Source organism: Lissotriton vulgaris, chromosome 3_1 (genome assembly GCF_964263255.1).
Source record: "Lissotriton vulgaris chromosome 3_1, aLisVul1.2, whole genome shotgun sequence".
NCBI lineage: Eukaryota > Metazoa > Chordata > Amphibia > Caudata > Salamandridae > Lissotriton > Lissotriton vulgaris.
In genome coordinates, this window is record NC_141689.1 from 1,237,123,311 (window position 1) to 1,237,148,685 (window position 25,375).

The 25,375-nt window shown below is 41.9% G+C and overlaps 1 protein-coding gene across 1 annotated transcript in view; it reads right to left on the reverse strand.

The window, feature by feature from the left end:
• DCTN6 (dynactin subunit 6) overlaps positions 1–25,375 on the reverse strand; it is a 178,557-nt gene that overhangs the window by 80,598 nt on the left and 72,584 nt on the right. The window contains exons 3-5 of the mRNA XM_086961709.1: positions 16,794–16,899; positions 6,405–6,493; positions 3,671–3,718 (exon numbers count right to left, since the gene is read on the reverse strand). Coding sequence (XP_086817835.1) covers positions 3,671–3,718; positions 6,405–6,493; positions 16,794–16,899 — 243 coding nt within the window. The remainder of the gene's footprint in view (positions 1–3,670; positions 3,719–6,404; positions 6,494–16,793; positions 16,900–25,375) is intronic.

Below are 25,375 nucleotides of genomic sequence, written 5' to 3' on the forward strand. Positions count from 1 at the left end.
CAGCGAAGTGCTTCCTGTGCAGCTCCCGAGGCCCCCTCGAAGCTGTACTTTGGGGATTGAGAAGCCCCAGCTCCGAGCAGCCTGTGCACCGAAGATCACCTCTCCACACTCACCGAGTGCTGCGTGGGGCCCTTTTGCACTTTTCCTGCTCGACGCGTTGTCTGGTCACTTGCCCGTTGGCTAGTGGCCTCTGAGACGACGAACCTTCGACTTTGAACTGCTGGTCTGGTTGCTCCAGACTGGCCCTAGCTCCCCTGAAAAGGAGCCACCGATCTGACCTTGCTGGTCCGATCCAGAAGCCATCTTCGAGTCCTGCGTGGGTTGCATTTGCCAAGGCCTGTTGACTTTGATTCGAGACCCGACACCGCCGACAGCGAGAGCCTTCGTGGGACAGCCCGTGTTCAACTCCTGGTCGTCCTCGATACTTCCTGGTCCACGTGGCAGCGGAGACAAACTACTCGACAGCACCTGATCGCAACCAGACATTGCCTGGTTCCTTCCTGGTTCCATCCTGGTGACTGGCAAGTGACCTAGACTCTGTCCCCTCTGCTTTCAGGTAATCTACATCTTCGATCCACCCTTGGGCCCAACCGGACTCTTCTCTCCTGGTCGGCTGCGGCATTTTTTCCTCCAGGCTCCATAGAACTCCACGAAGAAACCTGACACACTTTGGCACCTATGCACCCGCTTCCTGTGGGTGAGGTAACGAGGGTACTCCGGTTTCCCTGTAGTGATTTACATCCCTAGTGTCCTAGTTTCAAGTGGCTAAGTTCTAGTCCAGTCAGAAGACTCCAAAACCTATAACTTCAGAATTTTACGCACCATTGACTAGTATGGTAAACGCGGTTGCCTATAGACACTGCACCCGCATCCTGTTGGCCTCCTATGTCCTAACCTTCGTTAGTCCAGTGTAGTCCCAGCGATTCTCAAGGCCCTAGGCCTTACCATTGTTCGTGACGTGGTACTTATACCACTTTTTTAATATATGGTTTGAAAGGCCACCCGGCCTATCCATAATTGTGCAGCTTATTGTACGTTATATTAAGTTCTTTGTTTAACGCTTGTGCTTCTGTGCTCAAAGAGTATAGGGGATTATTCTAGAAATAAATACATACATTTTATAATATATAACTTGTGTGGTGTCCTTTCATTTGATGTTGAAAGGATTGCATATGGTAAAACAGCTGGCTTCACATGCCCTCTTGAGTTTAGCCTAAGACTGCTTTTGTCCATGCTACCATTAGGATAGCTGGTCTATAAGGTTGACTTACAACCAATCACCATAAGGGTCGTTTGGACTGGTGCAAGGTGCTCACTAGAATAGTGATCATCATATACCAGGCCAACTTCTCACAGCCAGTATAAATATAACTGTCCCTTATAGGCGAGTCACTTGAAGATGCTCGACTAGACATATCAAGCTATTGTGGCTGGTCAGTGTGATATAGTTTAAATGCTTTGAGACCAACGGAACTAGTAGACTGGCTAATACTGTAAAACGTCAATGAATAATGCAAATGTATGAAAGCCAACAACAGCTTTGAACAGATGAGCAGTTCCACATAATAAGAATATTGCACATCTAAATCTACTTTTCGCCAATCAAAAAATACTAGCTTTTTGTGATGTGGAAAAACAGCCAATCTCCAACAATACCCAGGCTGCTTGGCACAAGAAGCCTCTAATTCACTTCAATAATAGTTACCTAAATAAAGAGGCAGGAGCTGGAAAACTGGAAGGCAAGAATCAGTTTATTTCTCTGGAGGAGAACATGTCAACGCAGACACGCAGAATGTCTTTGGGAGATGCTCTAACAATTTCTCTGCTGCCCTCCCTTTTATATCATTTTCAGTAACTTTATTAGTGGTCAAACATCGTAGGAATTCCTGCCTCCAGCCGGTTCCCACACAGACCCACCAGCTGTTGTTCCCCCTCCCAAATCTAACAGATAATTGTCATCTTGCAGCTGGACATTCCAACAGGACATAAAAGTGTGTGGGATCGGTCAGATCTAAAGGTTATGTAAGTGATAAGATCAAGCATTTCTGTTCGTGTAACAAGTCCTGCTGTGTGGGGGCAATAAAGTACGTCCACAAGGCTTTGTTTACAGCCTGGGACCGGATCAAGTGGCCAGGTGCAGTTGGGGGTTATCAGAAGGCCTGGCTCATGTGCAGGGGATGAAAGGACGAATGTGTTTTAGGGTGGGAAGTGGCTCCGGGGCTTTGTCAGGCTGACAAGTTTTTATGACATTAGTGCATTTGGTCATGCTGAATCAGGGCACAGGGGATAGTTGCAGGGTCAGGGTGAATCATAGGTGACTTGCAAAGTGCGAGATGGCCACGGCACCTAAAATGGATGCCGTTTACGTGTGTGCGATGGCTTCTTGTTAGGCAAGATGGCACCGGTGATGTTCATGCTTGTCGATTATTTTCTAACAGTGAGCAATAAAGACATGAGTTCAAACACTTAGAAATAGTCAAAAAAGGAAAGCCCAAGATTACAACATGGAAACCTTAACTTTGAATGATCAAAGCATTCCTATTGTAAATATGTACCAAATATTGACAACTACTATTGAATTAAACAGTACAAGTACTTTTAAGGGTATATGAATTGACTTATTCATCTTTAATCCATTCCTTCAATGAATGGAAATCATGTCTGGTCAGAATCCAGGTGTAGAAGAATTTCACAATCCTACAAATTCTAAGATTATAGGATTAAGCCTGCTGTTTATTTCTGCTGGCCAGGCATCCTGTTTTAAGTTTAAACAGTTGTTGCTGCTGTGATTCTTGCAAGATGAAAAACATTGTTTAGTGCCAGTGAGCCAAATGCACAATGCATAAAACTTTCTTCCACATCAACTTGCAAATGCAGCTAAAGCATATAGAAGAAAACTGCAAACGGCACGTTGACCAACAGGATCATTTTTTGTGGCAATCATTTTAGCAAAAGAAAATAGGTTACTTACCTGTAACTACAGTTATTCAGGATTGGTATCTTTGAATGATTCAAGCATGTGAATCTATGAAAGAGCCAATACTGGATAATTAGAGAATCGGATAAGTAGCTGATGCAAACCCAGGCTCAACATTCTGGGGAGGTGAAGCACAATCTATTAGAAACATTAACAAAAGTAGCACAGTTTTGATCTAGGCGTCTGATACCGCGGTAAAGCTTAAAATGAATTCATATGCTTATACTAATTAAGGACTCTGAAGCAGATAGTATAAATGACAAATATTGAGCACCATTGTGCATTGAAACAAAACTAAGAAGTTACAGAAAGAAATATGCAAAGCAACAAACTGGTGACATGGAGCGACAGAAGCAAAAAAAGAAGCACAAGATCTTTCCCCAACCATCTTACTACCAAGTCATGTTTGGCTAACTGGAAATATTATCTGCTTTTAAATCAGTACCAGAATTGTTGGTTTACTTATAATTTCACTAATTATTTTAATGGGTACAAGCATTAAACTTTATCAAACATCTAGCCAATTAGTCCTCGAGGACCTATCCTCAGAGAATTAAATGTTCAGTGGTTTATGGACAACGATTTCTTGCAAGGCTTAAAGTTTTAGAGTTAAACTATTAACCAAAATACACAGCTGAGAGAAAACATTCCAAAAAGAAGTTACAGAAATTAAAAGCCCATGTTCATGTTTACCTTTTGACTCGATTACATTGTTATCTCCGATTTTCATCGCTTGTGAGACTGCGGGGAATTGGTTAAGTACATTATATTCCAATCATTAAAGCAATGAACCTATTTAAACAGAGCCCCAGGCAAGACAAAACCTCCACAAGTCAATATTGTCACAACAACTTATAGATTAAAGACCACATTTACAAGAGTATTATACATGAATATGACAAGAAATAAAACAATGCGTACCATTTTGTGATTTGTTTTGTGTTGCCACTGAAAACACTGCACAAGTAAGAAAGTTTGGAGAATGGCAATACTATGCGAAACCAAATGGGACTAGCGGAAGCAGGCTAGAGGTAATTGGTTAAGCGAGAATGGAAGCACAGTGCTGTCCCCGGTTACACTGGTAAATCATACACTGGGTAATATCAACAAGTCTGCACCAGCTTCAATATGCTCTGGTTTTTGTAGATAAGAAAAAGTGATTTCTCTTTTCTGCTGGGTGCAACAGATTTTAAAAAAGTGTGAAAGGTGTGTATTGTAACAAAACTCAAGAATCGCTAGTCTTTCACTGACCAACACGTTTGACTTTGCTAAATTAACGATGATGATCGGCCGAAGAACATGCAAAATTGTGCTCTTTTGTGGACACTGCGTAAAAGGTACATACGTTTAATAGTGGAATAAGTTTCCCAACTGCACACAAAGCTGCATTGTCTTAATTCTATTTTTATGTGCAGACTATTACAATTCCTATGACCTACAAGCATTTGCCTCATTATTTGGTGATTCAACAAAGAAGCTGGCTAAAGTACATGGGTTACAGTAGAAGTTTACATATGCACATTTGTTTCCAGATGTTGTTACTTTTAAACATGCCCCTTGTGCATCTTCAGCTCCCTTGACTCTTGGTAAAGTTGCCAGTTTTTCAGGCTGATGACTCGATGGGTTATATCAGAAAGATGTGTATAACCTAATGGTCCTAGGCACAGACCTAAACACGCACAAGTCATCCTTTCAATAAAATAAAGTGTAAACCTCCAAGTTGGGCTATAATACCAGCTGTTATTGGAATAAGACGTTTTAGTTTAATAAATGGCTGTGAGTATTACAGTACAAATTGGTACAAGACATGTCTCAATCATCCATCGTACATCTCGGGCTTTTATCAAAACAACTTACATTTTTCCTTTTTGTTATTTAATCCCTATTGATGCTTTCTCTGCTAGTCAGCATCACAACACGATTTTCCTAAGTATTTGCGAGCTTTATAAGACACCATATCATCATTAACAGGTGCTTCTATCCTTATAGTCTGAACTATTGATGTATTCTTCTAATCACTTCCTCTAAGGAGAAGTAAAGAAGTGAGAAACCAGGGAAAATAGCTGGGGTTGAGGAACCTCTGAACTTCAAAGAGCACAGATAAAGAAGACCTAAAACTTTAATATAAGGGCATTTGACACACCAAGAGAGTTCTAAAGTACCTACAGGGCCTACTGCCCATAAAGATACAAGCAGCTTCCAGAACGGTTTGCCCAAGAGAGGCAAATCATACAGATAGCCTCCTGAGAAATCTGCACCCAAAGCGTTCGGTATTTCATGCCCCTTGTGTGAGGCTTTGATGACAAACCGGTCATGGAATTGAGCAGCAAACATTGTCAGGGAACCAGTTTGAAGAGGTTTGCAAGACCTTGTCACCCTTGAGGCTATTGATCTACTACAGTTTATTGTTCTGCTCTATATCTCAGGGGGAATTCGACAGCCAACAGCCAATAATTAAGCGGCTAGGAAAGCGGTCATTCTACTGAGAAAAATAAATAAATTAAAATACTAATTTTGGCTGGATAATGGTTCCAGCCAAACCTACCCCCGCTGCAATAGTAATAGGGGGTAGGTAATGTTACAGAAAAGTTGAGCCAAAGTAAGGTGGAACAGGAATTTTCATCAAAGCAGGTGCCTTTATGTCACACATTTCGCATGCCATCAGCTGTATCAACTACAATCCATTTGGAACATTTCAACTGAAAGTTCAATCAGTGAAGGCAAGAAATGTAAAGAGGGTGTTTATGTAAGACTAAAAATAGAAAATTGTGTTTCCCGTATCCGGCAATACCCTCCTCATCACCTCACGGCACCACGCCGTCGTTGTTTTGGACACTAGACATTACCCGCCTTTTTGCCCTTTTCGCTTCTAATATCCTGGTCCACTTAATATCGTGTGCGAACTCATGCACATTGAGGCTCTTAAACCCGATTCGGACCGGGTTGGAATTATCACCGGTCCCCCGATAACACAATATCCCGCTCTTTTTCAGCCCTGAAGAGTCATTGGGTTAACGCCCTTATTGACGAAACACATGTCGGCTGGTTTCTTTCACATAAACAATTAAAAAAGAAATAGAAAGAACATTCGTGTGCGATCTTATCCTTGAAACACTTTACCTTGATTACTCAAATCAGTATACTAGTTGTGTGCGCTTGACTTGGCAGTTCATTTAACATAAGGGTCAGCCTTCTCACCTTTTGGTTTCAGAGTTTACAGGGTTCTCTCTGAACAAGCAGCACCAAACAACAATACTATTTCATTAATACTCAACCACTACATGTTGTGTGCCATTCATTTCTGAATACCAACAACCCTTCGCTGGACTATAAAAATAGAAAATTATTATCAATTTAGGCTAGCTGGTTGAAAAATATATTTCCCGAAAAGCCCCGCTCCGATACAAACACTGATTACAAAGGATACGACAGCCAACTTCAAAAACATTATTGGTACCAATTATCATTGGCTTTGGTTCCACATCTTCTGCATCAGGTGCAACATTTTCAGGAAAGCTGCAGATAAGGAAAATAGTGTCAATTAAGAAAGCGGGAAAGATTTAGCTTGTAAAAAAGGCTTTGAAATGTACGCCTGGCAAACAGAACTTATATTACAACCAAAGTTAAAAAAAAACTGCTTCACAGATTAATAAATAAATGTTGCGCAGGAATCTCAACTGACCATAGCGTTAAAAATGCCTGAAAAGGCTACCTATAATAATTGAACCATTAAAAAATAAATCAACTAAACTTACAGATCATTCTGCATAATCAAAATAAAACCTACAAAATATTGCACTTGTGTGATAATCTTTATGGACATCACTGTGAAAGTGGTGCTGCAAGAACAATAGATTTATTTACCTGACACCAAACCTATACACAGGAAACATATTGCAAGCAAATGATGTGTTCAGTTAAGTTCAGACACAGACAAATTTCTGGAGGGGACACACTACTCTATTTCATGCTAACTTTCTTTCACTAAGCGAGGAGCTGGTGGGATTTACTGTCAAATTAGGTGGCCAAAACCACAGACACAAGAAGAGGGATAGTTAGGCAGAGTTTGGATTTAAGAGTTCAAAAGTGTGGAATTCCGGGGGCGTGGTTTCGGAGCCGTCCTAGATGGCCGCTTGACCGGGAGGCTTCGTCACGCCGGGACATCTTCTTGTTGTCCGATGAGTTTCCCGCATCGTTAACGCGTCGGAAACCATATACTGTGCTGTCGGAATATCACCGCACCATGCTAAGCCCACTTAGTTTAGTGAAGCGCGTCGCGCTTCTTCATTTATAAACGCGGACACGATCTCCTTAGAGCATCCGCCATTTTAGCTCTCCTGCATTTCTCCGCTGTGGATAGAGAGCGGAGCAGCGTCGTTGATTCCTTTATCTATTCTTCCTTAGAATGAAGGACCTTTTGTACCTCTCCTCCTCTACTGCACCTGCATATTTGGGTTTCTGCCATAACTTTACCTTCATGTGTGATTTTGGCTGCGCTTCACATGGTATTTTCAACTAATGGTTTCACCACCTGACAGACTGTTTTGGATTCCTCTTTCTATTGCAATAGCCACAAGCCTTATTTGCTGTAAGTCGGACTGTCTCCTTTAGTATTTCTACGTTTCTTATGGCTGTTTCACCTAAAGGAATCCCCACCTTCTTTTTCCAGTCATCAAATGCCTTCATCTTTGTGAATGGAATGTACCTGCTCTATTAATCACACTACTTCTTGTCTACTTGGTTTTGTTGACTGTTCACTAAAAGGGTGTCTAATATTTTTCCAGCTTTACTGTCATCACATTTTTTGCCTTTTTCAGGAACCTTGTTGTCATGATCACCCTCTTGTTAACGTCACTTACTAGCTCATTTTTATGGCTAGAATACGTAAACTACAATTTGTATTTGTTCCTAAAGGACGTAACCCTTCGACTGCTACATCTCCCTTGCCAGAAACAGCTTCATACCCCGCGAGACATGGCTGGTGTCTTCTACTCGTACTCCTTTGACGCTATCTACACCTCATAAATCTTCTCCACCTACTTCAACTTCCAAACGTCTTAAGCAAGATCCTCCCTTTTCTGACTAGGTGCCATCCCCCATCTCCATGAAACTTCTGCGGGAGGAAATTTGCGCTTTACGTCCGTTTGTGGAGGAAACGGATGGTAAAATGCAACTTCTGGAGGAAAAATGGTCTTCAATGGAACAACAACTCTCGGCTGTCCAGGGTGACTCTCAAAGGCTTTCCTCTCTGAAGAAAGAGGTGCGCAAACTTCAATAGCATACTGAAGATTTGGAAAACCGAAATAGGAGGAATAACTTCCGAATTTATGGTCTACCTGAAGCTTTGGAAGGTGATGGTCCGGTTTCCTTTTTCTCCTCTTTCCTACCAAAACTTTTAAATATGCCTTCTTCCACTGCCCTCAATATACAGAGAGCTCACAGACTCAGTCCTCGTCCTCTGATTTCTACAACTTCGATCAGACCCAGAGGAGTCATCATTCTTTTCTTGAAATTTACGGATTTGCTTTCAGTCCTTTCTGCAGTTAGAGTTTAACGACAAGTTTCCTGGCTTATTCAGAGGGTTTTTCTATCACAAGATGTCTCCAATGCCACTGCTGCCAGGCGAAAATAATTTTTTAACCTTCGACCACCACTTTGCTCTCTAGGAGCTCGCTATGGCCTTTTTCATTCTTATATCTTTAAGGTGATTTACCAGAATCGGACCTTGTCCTTTGAAGATCCTGAGGAACTCAAGAAATGTATCTATTCTCACACTTCAAGCAGTATGGATACTGCTGGTCCTTCTGTTGGTTTACAAACTCTGCATTTATTCCCGTCTTTCAAAGCTGTAATGAATGTATGATTCAACAGTTTAGTTTATATCTGTTTTTTCTTTTACACATTTTTTATTCTGGTTGATCTATGTTTCAATTGTTGTTCATATTCGTTCATCTTTTTACATTTTTTCTTAGGTTTGTCCGTTATGTAATTTCTTCCTACTTATTGCGATGTTTGCTTAATTTCTTTTTCCTATTTTTTACAGGTTTCGTGTATTATCTATAACTTGTATAGTCCGTCTCCTTGTTTCTATTTCTCCTGGTGTGGTCTGGGCTTCCTGGGTACGAGCGTCCCGTCTTTTCGTACGTCATCATTGCCTCAGTGTTATCTCGTTTTTGTTCCCCTCAGGTATGTTTTTTTTACAGTCGTCCTATTGGATATGGACTGTTTCTCCTTGTCTTTTCTCTCTTCCATCTGACTCCTTTCTTTCCTTCCGTTGTTTCCTAACCCCCCTTTCCTCTTCTTTCCTCTTTCACTTTCTCACAATTGTGTATTTTGTTTGATATGTCTCTTTAACGTCATTACATTCAGAGTTATCTCCTGGAATGTGGAATTTATTAGCCCAATTAAAAGACAGAGAATTCTTTCTCATCTGGTCTCTTATAACCCTGATTTGGTCCTCCTTCAGGAGACACACCTCACAGAAATTGAGGCATTGAAATTAAAAAGAGTTTTGGGTGGGCACAGTTTTATTCTCTCCTTCTGCTAATAAAAAAATTGGTGTTATAATTTTATGGCAAAAAAAATTAAAACATTAAGTCCTATCCCAAGAAACTGATTCAGAAGGAAGATGGTTGTTAGCTAAGTTGTTAATTAATATAGTTTCTTTAACTGTTTTTAACGTTTATGGGCCTACACATCCGGATAGTTCTTTTTGGCCCTTGATTACACAGAAATGTATTCAATTCAGGGATGATCTCTTCATTTTAAGAGGCGATTGCAATCAAGTTGTAGATCCATTTCTCGACCGTCAATCTCAAGTCCGCTTCACCCCTCACAAGTCTCATAAACATTTTCTCAATACTATCTCTCAAGTACACTTTGTAGACTATTGGAGACTTTCCCACCCTGACACTCTTTATTTTTCTTTCTATTCTCCTCCTCACGCCTCTTTCCCGCCTGGATTATATCTTTCTCTCTCAATCTTTATCTCAAAATCTGCTATCCTCCTCTAAAGGAACCTATTGTTATTTCCAACCCTGCCCCAATTGTGACAGATCTTGACTTCCTCCCCACACATCCCAAGTCCTGCCGCTGGCGCTTTAATAACTCTCTTATTTTGAACCCTCTTTTTTCTAATTTTCGCACTTTTGCAGAGGAATTCTTTGATCTTAACAGTGACTCCAATTCCTCCCCTCATATCATTTGGGATTCTTTTAAAGCCACTGCAAGAGGCTTCATTATAGATTTTATTAAAAAAAAAACAAATTAACGTTTCCTTCAACAACAAAAAGATACTTTGGCACATATTAAGTTCTTGGAACATAAATTCTATACCTCTTCGATGAACTCTGTTTCACCAGAATTGATACATGCTAAATTATCTTTTAACAAATCCACTACGGATAATGCATCTTCACCTCTTCTTCGTAGTAGTGCTTGCTACTATGGTGGCCGTAATAAAGCAGGTAAGCTCTTGGTAAACTACCTCAAAGCACGTAAAGATCGCACTCTAATTGATTCTATTTACTCTTCGAATGGCTCCCTTTTGCATAAAAATCAAGATATTCTCAATCAATTTAAACTTTTCTATATGAATCTTTATACCCCCGAATCTCCTCCTTGTCTTATTCAAGCATACCTCAATAAACTTCCTCCTCCTAATTCTCACCTTAATCTTTCTGATCTAGAAACAAACGTATCCCTTAATGAATTATTTGCAGCCTTAAATTCTTTAACTAAAGGGAAAACTCCCGGCCCAGATGGTTTCTCCGTTGAATTTTATTAACATTTTTCCAACCTTCTTCTCCCCAAACTCTTAACACTTTTTTACTCCTTTTTTCTAGCTGGTAAGACAGAAGGCACTATCCACGAAGCCACTATTTGTCTTATACATAAAGGTCAAGACCCCATGTTTTGTAAGAATTACCGTCCGATTTCTCTGGTCAATGTCGATAACAAATTACTTGCCAAAACAATTGCTTTACGCCTAGATCCTCTTATGCCCCACTTGAATGGCAAGCAGCAATGCGGTTTTGTGAAGGGTCAACTTACTTCCGACAATTCTCATCTTTTTCTTAATGTTCTCAACAAAATTCCCTCTCTCTCCACATCCTTGGCGACCATTTCTGTTCACGCTGAAAAAGCTTTTGACAGAGTGGACTTGTCCTTCTTATTTGCTTCATTAAAATGGCATGGTTTTGGTCCCAAATTGATCTCACTCATCTCTATTTCGCCCCTAGAGCCTCGGTATTAATTAATAGCGACGTCTCATCTTATTTTCCTCTTCAACGTGGAATCCGCCAAGGTTGTCCTCTTTCTCCTTGAACCTTTTCTTTCTTCTATTCACAATAATGACTCAATTTCCGGTTTTCTAATGGTGATAAACAACAAACTCTCCGCCTATGCGGATGATATCTTACTCTTTATCTCTTCTCCCGAAACCCCTATTCCTCTATTACAGGAATTTGCTTCCTTTTCCCTTGTTTCGGCTATAAAATAAACTCAAACAAAACAGAAATTCTTCCTCTTACAAAATGTTCCCTTCCCACATTCCTATTCTTCCACTGGCTTTGCCTGGAATAGTTCAACAATTAATATCTAGGTATATGGTATTCCAATTCCATCAATTCCTCTATTAAATTAAATATGTCTTCAGTACTCTTCCGAATTGATAAATTGTTTTCCTCTTGGAATCCCCTCTTTCTTTCTTGGTGAGGTCGCTTAGACTCAATCAAAATGAGGATTTCCCTATCTTGATGAATATATTCTCTATGCTCCCTATCCATTTCCCTGCCTATTTCTTTAAGCGTATTGATTTTTGCCTCACTAAATTTCTTTGGAAAAATAGGAAAGCTAGGATCTCCCCCTCTTCCCTTTGCAGGGCTAAATCTAATGGAGGTGTGAACTTCCCTGACTTTCGTCTCGATCATAAATCCTTTTCTCTTCGCCAAGTCGCGAAATGGCTCCTTTCTGTTCCTTTCCCTTTCACTCCACTTTGGCTTTCCATTAAGCAAAATTTAGTATTACCCTTTCTTTAATGGAAGCTTTGGCTTTCTCTGCTAATACCCCGTGTATTTCTCCTCCTCTGTTTAAACACACCTACTCACTCTTGAAGCCTCTGATACATTCTTAATCCATTTCCAGAGAATCCTTCTTAGAATCTCCAATTTGGCATAACTCCCTTATTCTCCTGAACAATAGACCCTTTTATTGGAAAACTTGGAGCATGAAAGGCATAATCAAACACCTCTCTGATGGCTTATCGCCCTGTTCATTTTCCCAGTATCAAACACATTTCCACTGCCCGATCCTTTTTGCAGAAATTCGTCACTCTCATGTCAGTCATTCTTGATATCTACTGCTCTCCTCCCCCTTAGTCTCCCCAGAATTCCTTCCCTCCTTACGATTCTTCTCTCCTCGCCCAAAGCTACTCTCATTTACAAATACTTCTTAGCCCCCAATCCAGAAAGAGCAAAATCCAAATTGGAAATTTTGTGGGAATCAGACTTGGGTTGCGAATGGAGTGTCATTTTCTGGCACAAACTTTGGTCTCAGTCTTTAAAAATTTCTCGCTCTGCTTCTCTTACACAATCTATGTTCTTTCTTTACCATAGACTTTATCTTACCCCATCTTCTATAGCTTGTTTTTCCCATTCTACTGATTCTAACTGTTGGACTTGTAATTCCTCTAATGCTATCTTCTATTTCTTTGCCCTTCAGTTTCTAATTTCTGGGGGAAAGTCTAGTCTTATATTTCTCGCATATTCTATATTTCCCTCTCTTATTCTATCCCTCTTCTCTGGTAGTCTTTCCGACCCTTTAGATCTACCTCCTCATCACCCTGGTCTCTTTGACCTTATGCTTGCTTTGGCTTTCCAGCACATTTCTCTCAATTGGAAATCCCTCACAAAACTTTCTATACAACACTGGTGGAATAGTCTTTGCCACTTCCATAGACTTGACATTGCTTTCGCCTTCTCCTGTAAGCCACAAATTAATAGAGATCTTTTTTGGTTACCCCTTATTAACTATTTAAACCAACCTGTTTCAACAAGTATTTCTCGTTTAAATGCTGAAAATGTTAAACCCCCTTGAATACTTGCTTTCTCTGTTCTCTACTTTTTATACTTGCTGGCTTACTGTACGTAATTAATTAATTAAGGTATTTATTCACATTCCTTTCAATATGCATTATTCTGGGATTCCAATTGTACAAGTATTTTTTCCCCTACATCTCTCCCCTTGCCTTCTTCCCCTCTCCTGCCTTATTCTGTATAAAATTTAAAATAGCGTGTACTGTTCTTGTATTGCACTAGCCTTATTCTTCTTTATGTTTCTAATTCTCATATGAATTTTGCAATGCTGGTTTTTTGTAGATCTTGTTATTTTCAAATAAAGCTTTTTAAACATAAAAAACATTAAAAGTGTGGAATTCTGACATTCTCCCCTAAGGTGCAGTTCCTTTGTGTGGAGAACATGACAAAAAGCATTTCAAGATACTGAAGTTCAACTTGCAACTATTTGGAAAATGGTTGTCAGAAGTATAGCACAGTGGCCAGAGCTGCCGACTCGGGAGCTGGGCATCCGGGTACAAGTCTCTGTGTCAGCACAATATCCTGTGATTCTGGGCAAATCACCTAATCTTCTGGCGCCCATGGACCAGCGCCTGGATACCCTAATGGGTAATAAGCTGCACTATATAAATCTACAAACTAACTAACAAATAGGAAACAAATGCTTTTGTAAGAAAGAAATGTATTGGACTCCTTAGCTGGAAACGTCATTGTTATTAAACAAGCTAGGGATGTTGTGTGTGTAGTTTTCATTGTCCAAAGCTCTAGCCCAGTTTATGAAGCTCTTCCTAATATATGAGAGATTCAGTGGGGAGCTACACAACTTTCTATCTAGGATTCCTAAACCAATGAACTCTGAAGGTAAGACCCCCCCCCCCCCACCCCAAAAAAGAAAAAGCTTAAATATGCTGTATGTACATAAATCTTTTAAAGAAAATTAAAAAATACTTTTGGGAAAATACACTGGTTTCAGTAAAAGAGAGAAAGGACTGGAATTTGATTTGAAACACCTAAGGAGCGGTTTACTATGGAGATCATAGATATGTGCAACAAATCCTTGCCAACATTAGTTAAAAAAACAAGGCCAGTCAGGCGGAAGACTAGATCTGTAACTTGCCAACATATCTACTCCCGCAATCCAGTCAATGAAATGCACCAGATATACTTCAGATCTGCCATCATTATCACTTTAAACTCAACTTGAGGGTATATGAGGATTTTCTTAATTGTAGCAGCCCTTCTTTAACTAGAAATACACTTCTTCCCTTTCATGGACACTTGGTAGGTATAAGGGCAATATTAAGAGATCTGTCAAGACAACCTTTGCCTAGTTTACAACACAATCTACATACTGAGATGTTTAACAGTGAAGAGATATTCCTTCTTGTGTCTATTCAGAATCATGAAATATAGGAGCAGGTACAGACTTCTCATGGCGTAGCTTTTTAACACCAGACAAGAATTGGACTCAAACAAGCCATGCAACAATTTTCCACTCTACTTGCCACACTGGCATGATGGTTCAGAGGCTCTAAGTCATAAAGGCATCCTGTAACCATATTGTTTCTGTAGCAACGTGGTGAAAGAGAATTTGAAAGGTCATTGGGAACAATGTATACACACAAACTGCAATAGCAAATGTATCCTACATCTCATCACCTTCCCATGTAATCTAAAATATATAGGGATGACAACCTGGAAAAGAAACATCAGGAGTGGAAACACTGCAGTAATAGTCAATGCAAACGCAGTACAATGAAGGCATTGCATTATGTAACAAAAAAAATCGTAAAACGATGTACACTAGGCAATCATTGACAAGATCCATCCAACACCAAAGGTAGAAAGGAATCTCTGTCAAAAAGAGCAATGATGGAGCTATAAACTGTAGACCTGCATGTTATAACTAAATCTTGAAATCCTTTGGCATGAAATCTGGTCTGGCCAGTACCTGTACAACCCCCATCGGGGTAGGATTTCGAGATCCCAAACACCCAGAGGGCTTTTGAGGATTTCAGATATGACAGAGACCTAATTTTTGTATCTGGTAAATTACAAAATCTTTAACGTTACCACAATAGGACTTTACAATTCAACCTACTAAAACTAATCATTGGGAGCAACCGTACTTTGGAAAAAATCTGGTCACAGTGTTATAAGAAACTGGTGTGCATACAGAGTAGTCATCTTGACTCCTAGTAAGACACAAATCCCACCTCTACCAAGACACCACCAACAGAGTTAGTACACCTTTTCTAGACACATATTGTGCTTAAAATACCTCCTAGCATTCAGCTACCAAGATCAAGCTGAGCAAGGTTATGGTTTGATGTACCCCATAGCCCATGTGTGAAAGACACAAATTTGTATTTTATGCTCTGTAATTTAGGTTTAAAAGTTGTGTACATAAATATAGTACCCCACAGCAGCCTCATTGACGTCCTGAGCAAAAAGGTATTCAACAAATAATTCCCTTTCCAAAAGGGGGCCAAGAATGGATATCCCTTAGTGTATGGAATACATCTTTTACAAGACTTGTCAGCAAGAAGAAAGTACTCCGCTAAAATCCCTCTGCATCAGGTGAATGAATTCACAAAATTTTAAGAACAGCCTGCCCTACAACCCTCTTTCTGCCATTTCAATAGGAAACTAACTAAAGAGTTCTCATTATTCTGATTAAGGTTGAGATGAAGATTGTGAGACTATACCAGACGATAAAAATGGAGAAGAACTGTATGAGTAAAGCTACTTTCTTGTGCATTAGTGCTTACGCAGGGACAGATGCTGTAACAAAATATAATTGAGAGACAACAATGGAAGAATGGTAACAATAAGTGTATTCACTGATCAAGGTACTAGCTTAAAAGTACAGTAACATGTAACTGCCAATGGGTGAGCACTTACAGACCTATATGGACTTTGCCTTTCACAGAAGAGAGAAAGAATAGGTTTACATGTATGCCTTCCAATACAAACCAAAGAAACGTTTTTCCAAATTAGGTGACAACATTTTGGAAATGGTTTAGTAACATTCTTTAAACCTTACCTGATGTAAACGCTAGAATACAAAATGCAGAGTACAAAGTACATCTATGAGTACCACAACAGTAAGAGTATTTCTTTTAGTAGCTCACTACAATACAGCTCGAATGGAACAGTCTGTGTACCAAATCACCATGATCAGATCATTAGGCATAACGATCTTGTATAACCTAGTGCAGAAAGAACATTTTTTGTAAGGAGTTTATCAAAAAGCAATCCGTACGAATTTCCCAACAAAGGATCTGGATGTACTGACTTTTAATAGCAAAGCTTTTAAATTGTGCCCACAAAAAGGATGTCGTGGGCTTCAAAAAGTGATCATGACATTTTAGAGTGATTATAAACACTTTTTTCATGTTCATCATCAACTTCCATTAAGTAGTGAACTTCAGCTGCTTTTAAACTTTTTGCTCACAGGGCTCGGACAAAATGTATAAGAGAAGTCAAAAGAAACAAGACCAGCAGAATAAAATAAAGACTTATAGAAGGAAGATTCCTCAATGATGGTAAAAGAAAGGAAATTAAGATTGTCTTCTATAGGCATTTTCAATTCTTACAGACTTGATTCGGTCAAGTACCTCAAGCTCTAAAGTGTCTCAAAAAGAGGGGCATATTTAGCAGTGCATGACCGTAGAACATCTTTGACAACATATTTAACCTACAGAACGGCATGAGACAAAGGTAAGGCGAGTACAATTCACCTGTTTATTATAAGGGCTTGCTCTTCGATTAAATTGCCTTCACCAATCACAATTGGCCCTGCTTCTGCAATGATTCGGGCTTTGGGATGAACCACTGTCCGAGGACCTGAGGAAAAAAGAAAAATGGCACAATTTAACAAGGACTTCCATAAAAGAAATACAAGTACTTACTCTCAAAACTCCTATTGATTAAAGTCCAAATTCTATTCATGTTCTCTGAAAAACCTTTCATGACATGGCAAATTTTGATTGTTTAGGTGGAACATAAGTCTACAGATAAAATCAAAAACAATTTGAGGTGAAGGTAATAAGGAGGCAAAAAAGCGTAAACAGACCCACACTATGTAAACATGAGCACAATTAAAAATGTTGCTTTAAAAACGCATCTCTGTAGATGAAGTTCAGACAAAAAGGGAATATAGGGAATAACAAGCCCCGTTTCAAAACCAGATTCTCCAAAAATGTCTCTGAAGCCTGCCCATCAAATAAGGAAAAAGTCCACTAACACTGCTCCTTACCTCATCGACAACACTGCCTTTGTAACAGAGATCTACTTCTGTGGTAGCTTTGGATGTTGTCATTGAAGAAACAAATAATATTAGGAAGGACTGGAGGGTCAGAATTTAGCCACGTCCGTGGGAAGGAAGGCATAACTTAATTTGCCTCTCACTAAGGACCACAAGCAAGAACACCAGACTGTAAATGTCATTATTCACTGCCACGACACAGCAACAGTGGGTTACAAAACTTCGTACCCACTTTTGCTGTATCAACAAGCATTTGCAATGCATTGGTCTCGCCTTTTGGACCTTATATGTATTTAGCAATGCAGCATTAGCTTGGGTACTGAAACATCTACTGTTCTTTAACCGAGAAGCTAACTTGCCTGCTGAGAGGGAAGGAGTGCACAAACTCTACAGGATGTGTGAACATCTAAGACGAGCCAGAAGCAGCTGACCACAGAGCTGAGGGTCCATCTACCTAGAGAGAAATGTGCATGCTCCTGGATCAGCAGCCCTTGTTGAAGAGGGGGCCTAGCATTAGCCTGGCCCATGGACAGACTGTTCGCCTGATTTTAGGGCCTACCAAAGGTTATTAATATAGCAGTACCACTCATGCAAATAATGGTGTTTCTTTCTACAGTTTTGCATCCTGAGTGGAGGCAATCTCAAACATCTACTCTAGGTTCCTAAAATTCTGCAAGAAAATTTTGACCACGACTCAAAACTTCTGATTGTTGCCTTTTCTGCTTTCTTTGCATTCTGCATGCCTCCTCTCTGTGATAACAGCCTACTTTAGGGCCATGTCTGTCTGAATCTCTACTATTGTATTTTCAGCAAATTTCTAACATATCATTTCAAAGATCATAACCTGTCTTTCTTTGAAGGTAAAACCTTGTAATCGAGCAATACCTACTTTCTTCTAACTGACCTACTAATCCCACCAATCATTTGCATTACCTCACATACCCCCCCCACTAATGATCACACCTAATCGCTACTAATTTAATCCACTGCAGAGACACTGAAATAAACACACAGAATTGTCTCCTTCATAGCACAAGACAAATCCCAATAACAAACACTGCATTCATCATTACATTTTGGGTCTGGAATAGTGTGTTGACCAGTTTAAAGCACTTTAACACATTGTAAAGAATAGTAAGCACTATATAAATGAAATCACAATCACATGTGAAAAACTCTGCTGCTCCAGTAACAGACAGAAAGGCCTATTGGTGGGCATAAAAGAAATCACATTGATGCAAGTCATGAGAAAAAGTTGGCAGCATTATTTAAAACTTCTGGCAGCTGTTGAATTAGCGGATAGCAGCATGTTTCTGCTACAACTTCCTAACTAAATGACTCACTGAAACAAAAGTATGCTAGCTCTGAAGTCAAAATGAAATATAAGCCACTTTCCAGACAATGTCGTGACTAAGGGAACATCCGTGACACCCACTGTTCAATATTTCCTTGTATTGCAGTCCAACAACATTGTCCATTTCAAATAGCATGCTGATGACAAACATCAAAATTCAAATGGAGAAAACAACGGGGGGAAAAACAATGATCACAGGCTGCTGTAAACCACGTACAGTAAGTAGTGCATGAAGAAATAACCTGTCTGCGCTGAAGGAGCGCAAAAACCTTTTACTTACAGCCAGGTATCTCAAAAGGAACCAACCTAGACCCTCAATCTGTAGGATAAGGGCAACACCAACCTGTCTGCAGAGTGGGAAACATCTAGGTAATCTTTGATTTCACTTTTCTTTGTACTCCAACATAATACAGCAACAAAGGGAACAAACAATCAACTGAATATGCTCCAAAAGGTAAGAGCTGTCTTTTAGTGCTGTGTGCACACAACACAGTGTAAGTAGGGCCGGACCACTCCTCAACAATGATCCCAAGAACAAATAAATAAACGATACTTGGAACAGATCAGGAGCTGCAAGACAGTGCTTTCGCCTCAATAACACATGGACACAGCCTGGAATTAGCTTCTTTGGCCCCCAGCAGAGCAACCTCGAGTTCAAAACCATCCAAAATATGCAGAAAGCATTTCCACAGAGGGGCCAAATAACCTTAAACCAAAACAATCCCAAAAAAGTCTGTGCCATGCTGCAACCAAACTTGGTATCTGGAGGTCAAATCAGCAGTCCGTCAAAAAACATCCAACAGGACAAGACATAGCTGGGTCACTCCTGGTAAAAGGCCCCTCCCTCCCTGGCTTTGTACAGCCATAGAACCCCACTCACAGGTCAGGCAAGTCGGTAGGAGCAAGCCAATCAAAATAGGACAGTACCCGACAGATCATAAAGGTAAGAAGCCCTTGGCTAAACAACGGCCTGCATCACAGCCTAAGGGCCCAAGAAAACTATGTGCAGTTCAGGACACTCAAAGACAGCTGCCTGAACGAGCAGAGCCGACAGACGCTGCCTCTTGCATCGTACTAAAAGGCACTACACAACTTAAATACTGACGTCATGTATCCCGGTCTATACCTCGTAGCGACTACTAGAGCCTCCCCATATATGCGTTTGTCAACACTATGCGAGTGCCATTACCGCAAGATAGCCTGTTAGCACTACACGCCTAAGGCTACTTTCTGCAGCCACCTTTGCAATCTGTATTGCATTAAAAGATACCCTCCTCTTCTCCTCACATTCTTCTATAATGTGTGCCCCGTTAGAAAGTGCACGTAAAATCCACCTTCAACCCTCCTCTGTGTAAGAACTGGCAACGTTAGCCTGCGCACCTGCCCCCATGAGAGCAGTACATGCCCGCTACTTATGCCACCCACAATTCTGCCAGTCAGCCCCCGCAGCCTTGATAGCATGGATAATAGCAGAGATCGCACAAGAGGGGGGCTCCAATGTTGGGCCAAGCACATCCTTGGGAGAGAATGGACATTTTGCCAGCCAGTCACCAGCAAGGATAATATCTCTGAGAGCGCGAGGCTGCCCTGTACAGATGTCAGCTTTAGACCCCTGGCTGTCCCTCTATCAGACTCCGTCCTCTCCACAGGGCCTAGCGCTCTGTTTCTGTAGGAGTTTCATGACTCCCTGAAGGTCACACAGCTCCAAGATCACTTATTAACTCTTTACTGCGCATTTGAGCGGCGAATGACTACCCCACAACCCCGGTTGCAAGGGGGGAGGGGAGGATGGAGAAGAGCAAGAGAGCACCCACCTGTGCTGTATGTCTGCCGAGTAAACTCAACCCCACCCGTCACAGAACAGGAGAGAGTTCCTATCGATCTGCTCCAAGTTAACTATTATTTACGCTCCGGGGTATTCGCATCTCTAGGGGGTGCAGGTGTATTGCGGAACAAGGGTGGGGCACAATGCTGAAGGTGTGGGACTGCAGGCTGGGGCAGCTAGTTTCTTCGTGGGGGTGGGGGGCGATGGGCCGTGCTATTCGAGGATTTATGGACGTGCACGAAGAGGAGAGACCAGCCTTTCACAACCCCACCCCTCCTTACCTGGCTTTCTCCTCCCGAAGAACCAGAAGCCCCCCCAGGGCTCGGGGCTGCTCTTGCGCTGGGCATTGCCCATGGCGGGAGGGCGCTCACATGGTGGGGGGAGCTGCAGCGCCACAGGGGCCGAGCGGTGCGGGAGCAACAGCCTGAGCGCTGTCCCTGTACACCCTGCACTGCGGAGGGAGGTGCCAGCGCAGCCGAGGGAGCAACAACCTGCGAGTTCCCCTGCAGACCCACCGTGCAGGGAGGGAGGGGCTGGGACAACTTTCCCTGCACACCAAGGGGCGGAACAACGCGAGATGCCACGGGCCAATCAAGGGCGGGGCGTGGAGGATGGACGGGGCCATTCAAGGTTTATATCAAAATCAGGGGCGGGCCCTACAAAACAAACGAAGTTCTACAAAAACTGGCAAAGTGCGGAGTCACGAGAGGGGTGCGGCTCCAATCCAATGGGCGGGCCAAGCCAAGCACGCCCCACCCCACCACACACAGCCTAGAAACAGAGCAGCGGAGGGTTCAGGGCGAGAGAGGGAGGGGATGTGTGTGCCTGTGTGTGTGTGTGTGGGGGAGAGAGGGAGTGGATGTGTGTGTGTGCTTGTGTGTGTGTGCGTGCGTGCCCGTAGGTGCGCGTCCACAGATCCAAATCGCGCTCGTGCCCAGCTCTATCTCCCTTGAGAGCCAACTCCACAGCAATAGGTCTCAAGGGAGACCTAAAAAGGAATACCAGGATATTCTGCCAGAGCTCTGTGAGAGCTTGTCAGAACGCACTGGGAAGCTGACTTCTGCAAGGGTGGGAAAGAAGGTACAGAGTGGTGAGGGTGGGTGGAGGAGGCTAAGTATTTTAACATTTGGGACCGGTAGGAAAGGACATGTTGAATATGGCTCCCTCATTATTTGAAAGTTTGGTTGGGGGTGCACGTAGTCAAAAAAGAGTCCAAGAAAAGTAATGTTTATGTACAAAAAATGTCTTGTTTATTCAAATTCTTTTGTTTTTCAAATAGTTCCACATTTGTTATCATACATCAGCCAACGTGTTTCTCTCCCTCACTGGGAGCTTCCTCGGGGCGATTAGATTTATGACGAGCCTTCAGAGTTGAAAGTGCTTGTAATGGATTAGAAATCTAGGCGGACGTAAGTGTTCTTTGCCCGGGTATGGGTAGGTGTCACCAGCCGAAGTCTTTGGCTCAACGTTTTACTATTGCCTTTTAGACCGTGCAGAGATATGTATATCTTCTCAGACAGCAGATCGTCAAAACCTTTTGTTCAAGGTCAGTCTTCTATGAATGACTGACAGCAAGATTTACTCAAGAGAAGTCAGTTCTTGATTACAAGGGATCCAAAATCATGCCGCCTCGTAAATCTTCCTATGTATGCGTAAGTTGTCACCAACCCGGTCCCATGTATACGAACCGGGTTTCAGAAATAAAGAGTCTTCCGAGCGGCGTATTGTGTAGTAGCGTCAAGGACCCGCGTTCGAGTTCCAGGATATTCTGCCAGAGCTCTGTGAGAGCTTGTCAGAACGCACTGGGAAGCTGACTTCTGCAAGGGTGGGAAATAAGGTACAGAGTGGTGAGGGTGGGTGAAGGAGGCTAAGTATATTAACATTTGGGACTGGTAGGAAAGGACATGTTGAATATGGCTCCCTCATTACTCCACTGCCCCTGTTTAGAAATTGAAAGGGGGGGATGATTTTGGGAGCACTACAAAACATGAAATTATAGATGTTTTTTACCAATGGGTTCACGTTGCTTTTTTCTTGACATTCAACCCCTTGGTGGAAAACATCCCTGTTATTTATTAACTGTTATCATCTATTATTATACATGGCTCTCACTTCGAGCCATTAGCGTGAATGTCAGATTCTAAATCTGATAATTCACTGCTATTACGTAGCAACGGTAGGTTAAAGATCTCATAACTCACTGTTGCTATGTCATAAAGGAATTCAAGTCTGCTCTGGCTGGGCTCTGAGAGCGCCTGTCAGAGCAGCGCTGAAATGCAGGGAGCAAAGCTTCTGAAAGAGAGGGAAAGCAGAGAGGGGAGGGGGTGGGGTGGGTAACAGGATGTCATGTTTTTTATTTTTTTATTTGGGACAGTAAGGAAAAGACATGTTATGCATGTTAATCCTCCGTCCCTGCGTAGCAGTTGAAAGCAAAGGTAGATTATTTTGGTGGTGGGAGTCAGGGGATATACATAACATAAAAAATGGGTAAAAAGGTGAATTATGGGGATTTTTACACCTCAGGATTCTGAGTGACATCACAGACAACTCTGCTTTGTTCTCGTTGTCTATTTCACGTCAATCAGACCCCCTTCAGTGAAAACTATCCCTAGAATTTCATTTTAATGTTATTTATCTATAATTCTATATGTTATGCCTGGCTCTCATAAAAAGCTATTAGTGTAAAGAACTGGACTCTAAATCCACTGACTCACTGCTAAACAGTGCAGCAGAGTGCAACAGAGCTTGTTAACCACTAATGCAATGTCATAAAGGAATTCTATGTCCGGACCAGAGCCAAGGACTAGGCTTTAACTTTCTCCACTTTTATTAAGCAGCAGACATTAAAAGTACGAATTAACATTAAAACTACATTTCCCATCAGTCGTTGGGAAAACAAAACAGATCATCCAATCCGAACAGGATATGTAAGTAAACAGTCCTCGGAGACACTGTATCCTCCTCTTTCTTCTTTGCTCCAGCAGCCTGGGATAAGTGTTTCTTTCTCACTCTGCTGTTTTGCATGGTATTTGCTATTTGTATAAGATTACTATGGTCTTTTAATACTTGCTTTAACTTTTAGCCCCTTCCATGCTCGCGTCGGCCAATGGCCACTCATTAGATCTTCCGCTCAGGAGTTAACAACTTGTGGTGCCTACTGGGCTTGTTGTCAATTGAGTATCGCTGCCCAGCATTAATTACCTTTACGTGACCACTGGAACGCTCCTTGCTCCTTCGTGGTAGCTCTCAGTCAGTCAGCTCCCTGTAAATTAAAGAGGGAGTGCTGGTCCCACAGTATATACAGGCCCCTTTTGTTTAATCCTTAGGATTACCTGAATTTCTGGGTCACCCCAGCTCTTTTAACTCAGTGTCTGGGCCTCACAACCTGTTTGCCCTTCTGTTACTGATCATGGAAGAATTCTGGGATTACACTAAGGAAGTGGCTATCAACTACCTCTCCATAGACGATCACTTTGGCCAAATAATGGATGTGTCTATATTTTGGGTTCCAGGTGGTGGCGCACTTTTCTAGTAGAGATTACAACAACTCCAGGCACAATGCCAACGACCCCTCAAACCGAGGGAGGATCTTGCTAGGACACAGGCTCCCATACCCCCAGGGCAGCTAATGCACGGACTACAAAGGGATTGATTTGGACGCCTTTGACACCTGAAGTAATCATTTATGGAATTCCAACCTTCAGGTCTGGTCTTCAACCTGGCTCATCAGATGGGCCTTCTTTTTCTTACCCCTCTCCCAACCCGGGGACGGAGGTGATTCTTTCAATACATCCAATGGGGACAGGGAATCTGGCAGAACCTGGCGACCGTCTAATGATCCTTTATCCGCAGGGGATGACAAAGCAGGGACGGATGCCCCTTCCCTCAGCGCAGACATGTTAGATCCAGATGATCTCTTGCATCGCTTTCGGCGGAGTGGTCCCCAGCTCCTAAGGTGGACTCGTACACTGCTGGGAGGCTAACGAAACCACTAGATAAGGAGGTCAGGAATTGCCTCTGCGCTGAATGCCGAAGACCTGCTTTGAAGGGCAAGGTAGCCCTCACTCCCGAGATCGACTCCAAAATGGTTACTTTCTTGGCAAAATGTGTGAGGGAATCAAAAAAGGGCATAGATCGGTCTTGGCATTCATGCAAAGACACATTTCTCCCTGACGAAGGAGGTGAGAGAGGAGTTGTAGCGTTGGAGGGCTCATAAGGAGGCATGAAACGGTCGGGCTATTTTCGAATCCCAACCCAACCTGGTGATAGAATCAGATGCCATCGGTTTCGGTTTGCGGAGCTTGCTGTGGGCCGCATTTCACAGGAGTAAAATGGTCATCCGTAGAACAGGCCCATCACATAAACTGTCCAGATTTAATGGCAGGCTCTTTTGCGGTTAGTGTTGGACCAAAGACAGGGCCCATTACTGTGTCCTTCTAAAGATGGACAATGTGGTAGCAGTGCGATATTGGTGTATAGCATTTTAGGACCCTAGTGTAATTTTCCAGATTCATGCCATTATATAGGTATAAATCACCTCGTCCTTATATAGGCATAGAAATCATAACCATATTTAGACACAACCCATGCAGTCCAAATACAGGCATGGATACTTCCACTAGTTCCAAAAAGCCACAACGATTTATTGGAAAACTCAGCTTCAGCAGTTAGGGACTTCCCCTTGCTTGAATATTGATTTGTTCAAGAACTCATGGAGTTTTCAAAGAACTGCGACTCATTGATGACGTTATTATGTCCACCTTCACGTCAAACTCTGCACCTTCAAGGTATAAATGTGCCCACACTTGCCCTAGCAAACACACAGTGGTTTGGAGCAGTCGACTATCTACTTGCCCAACGCATCTCGCTACAGCAA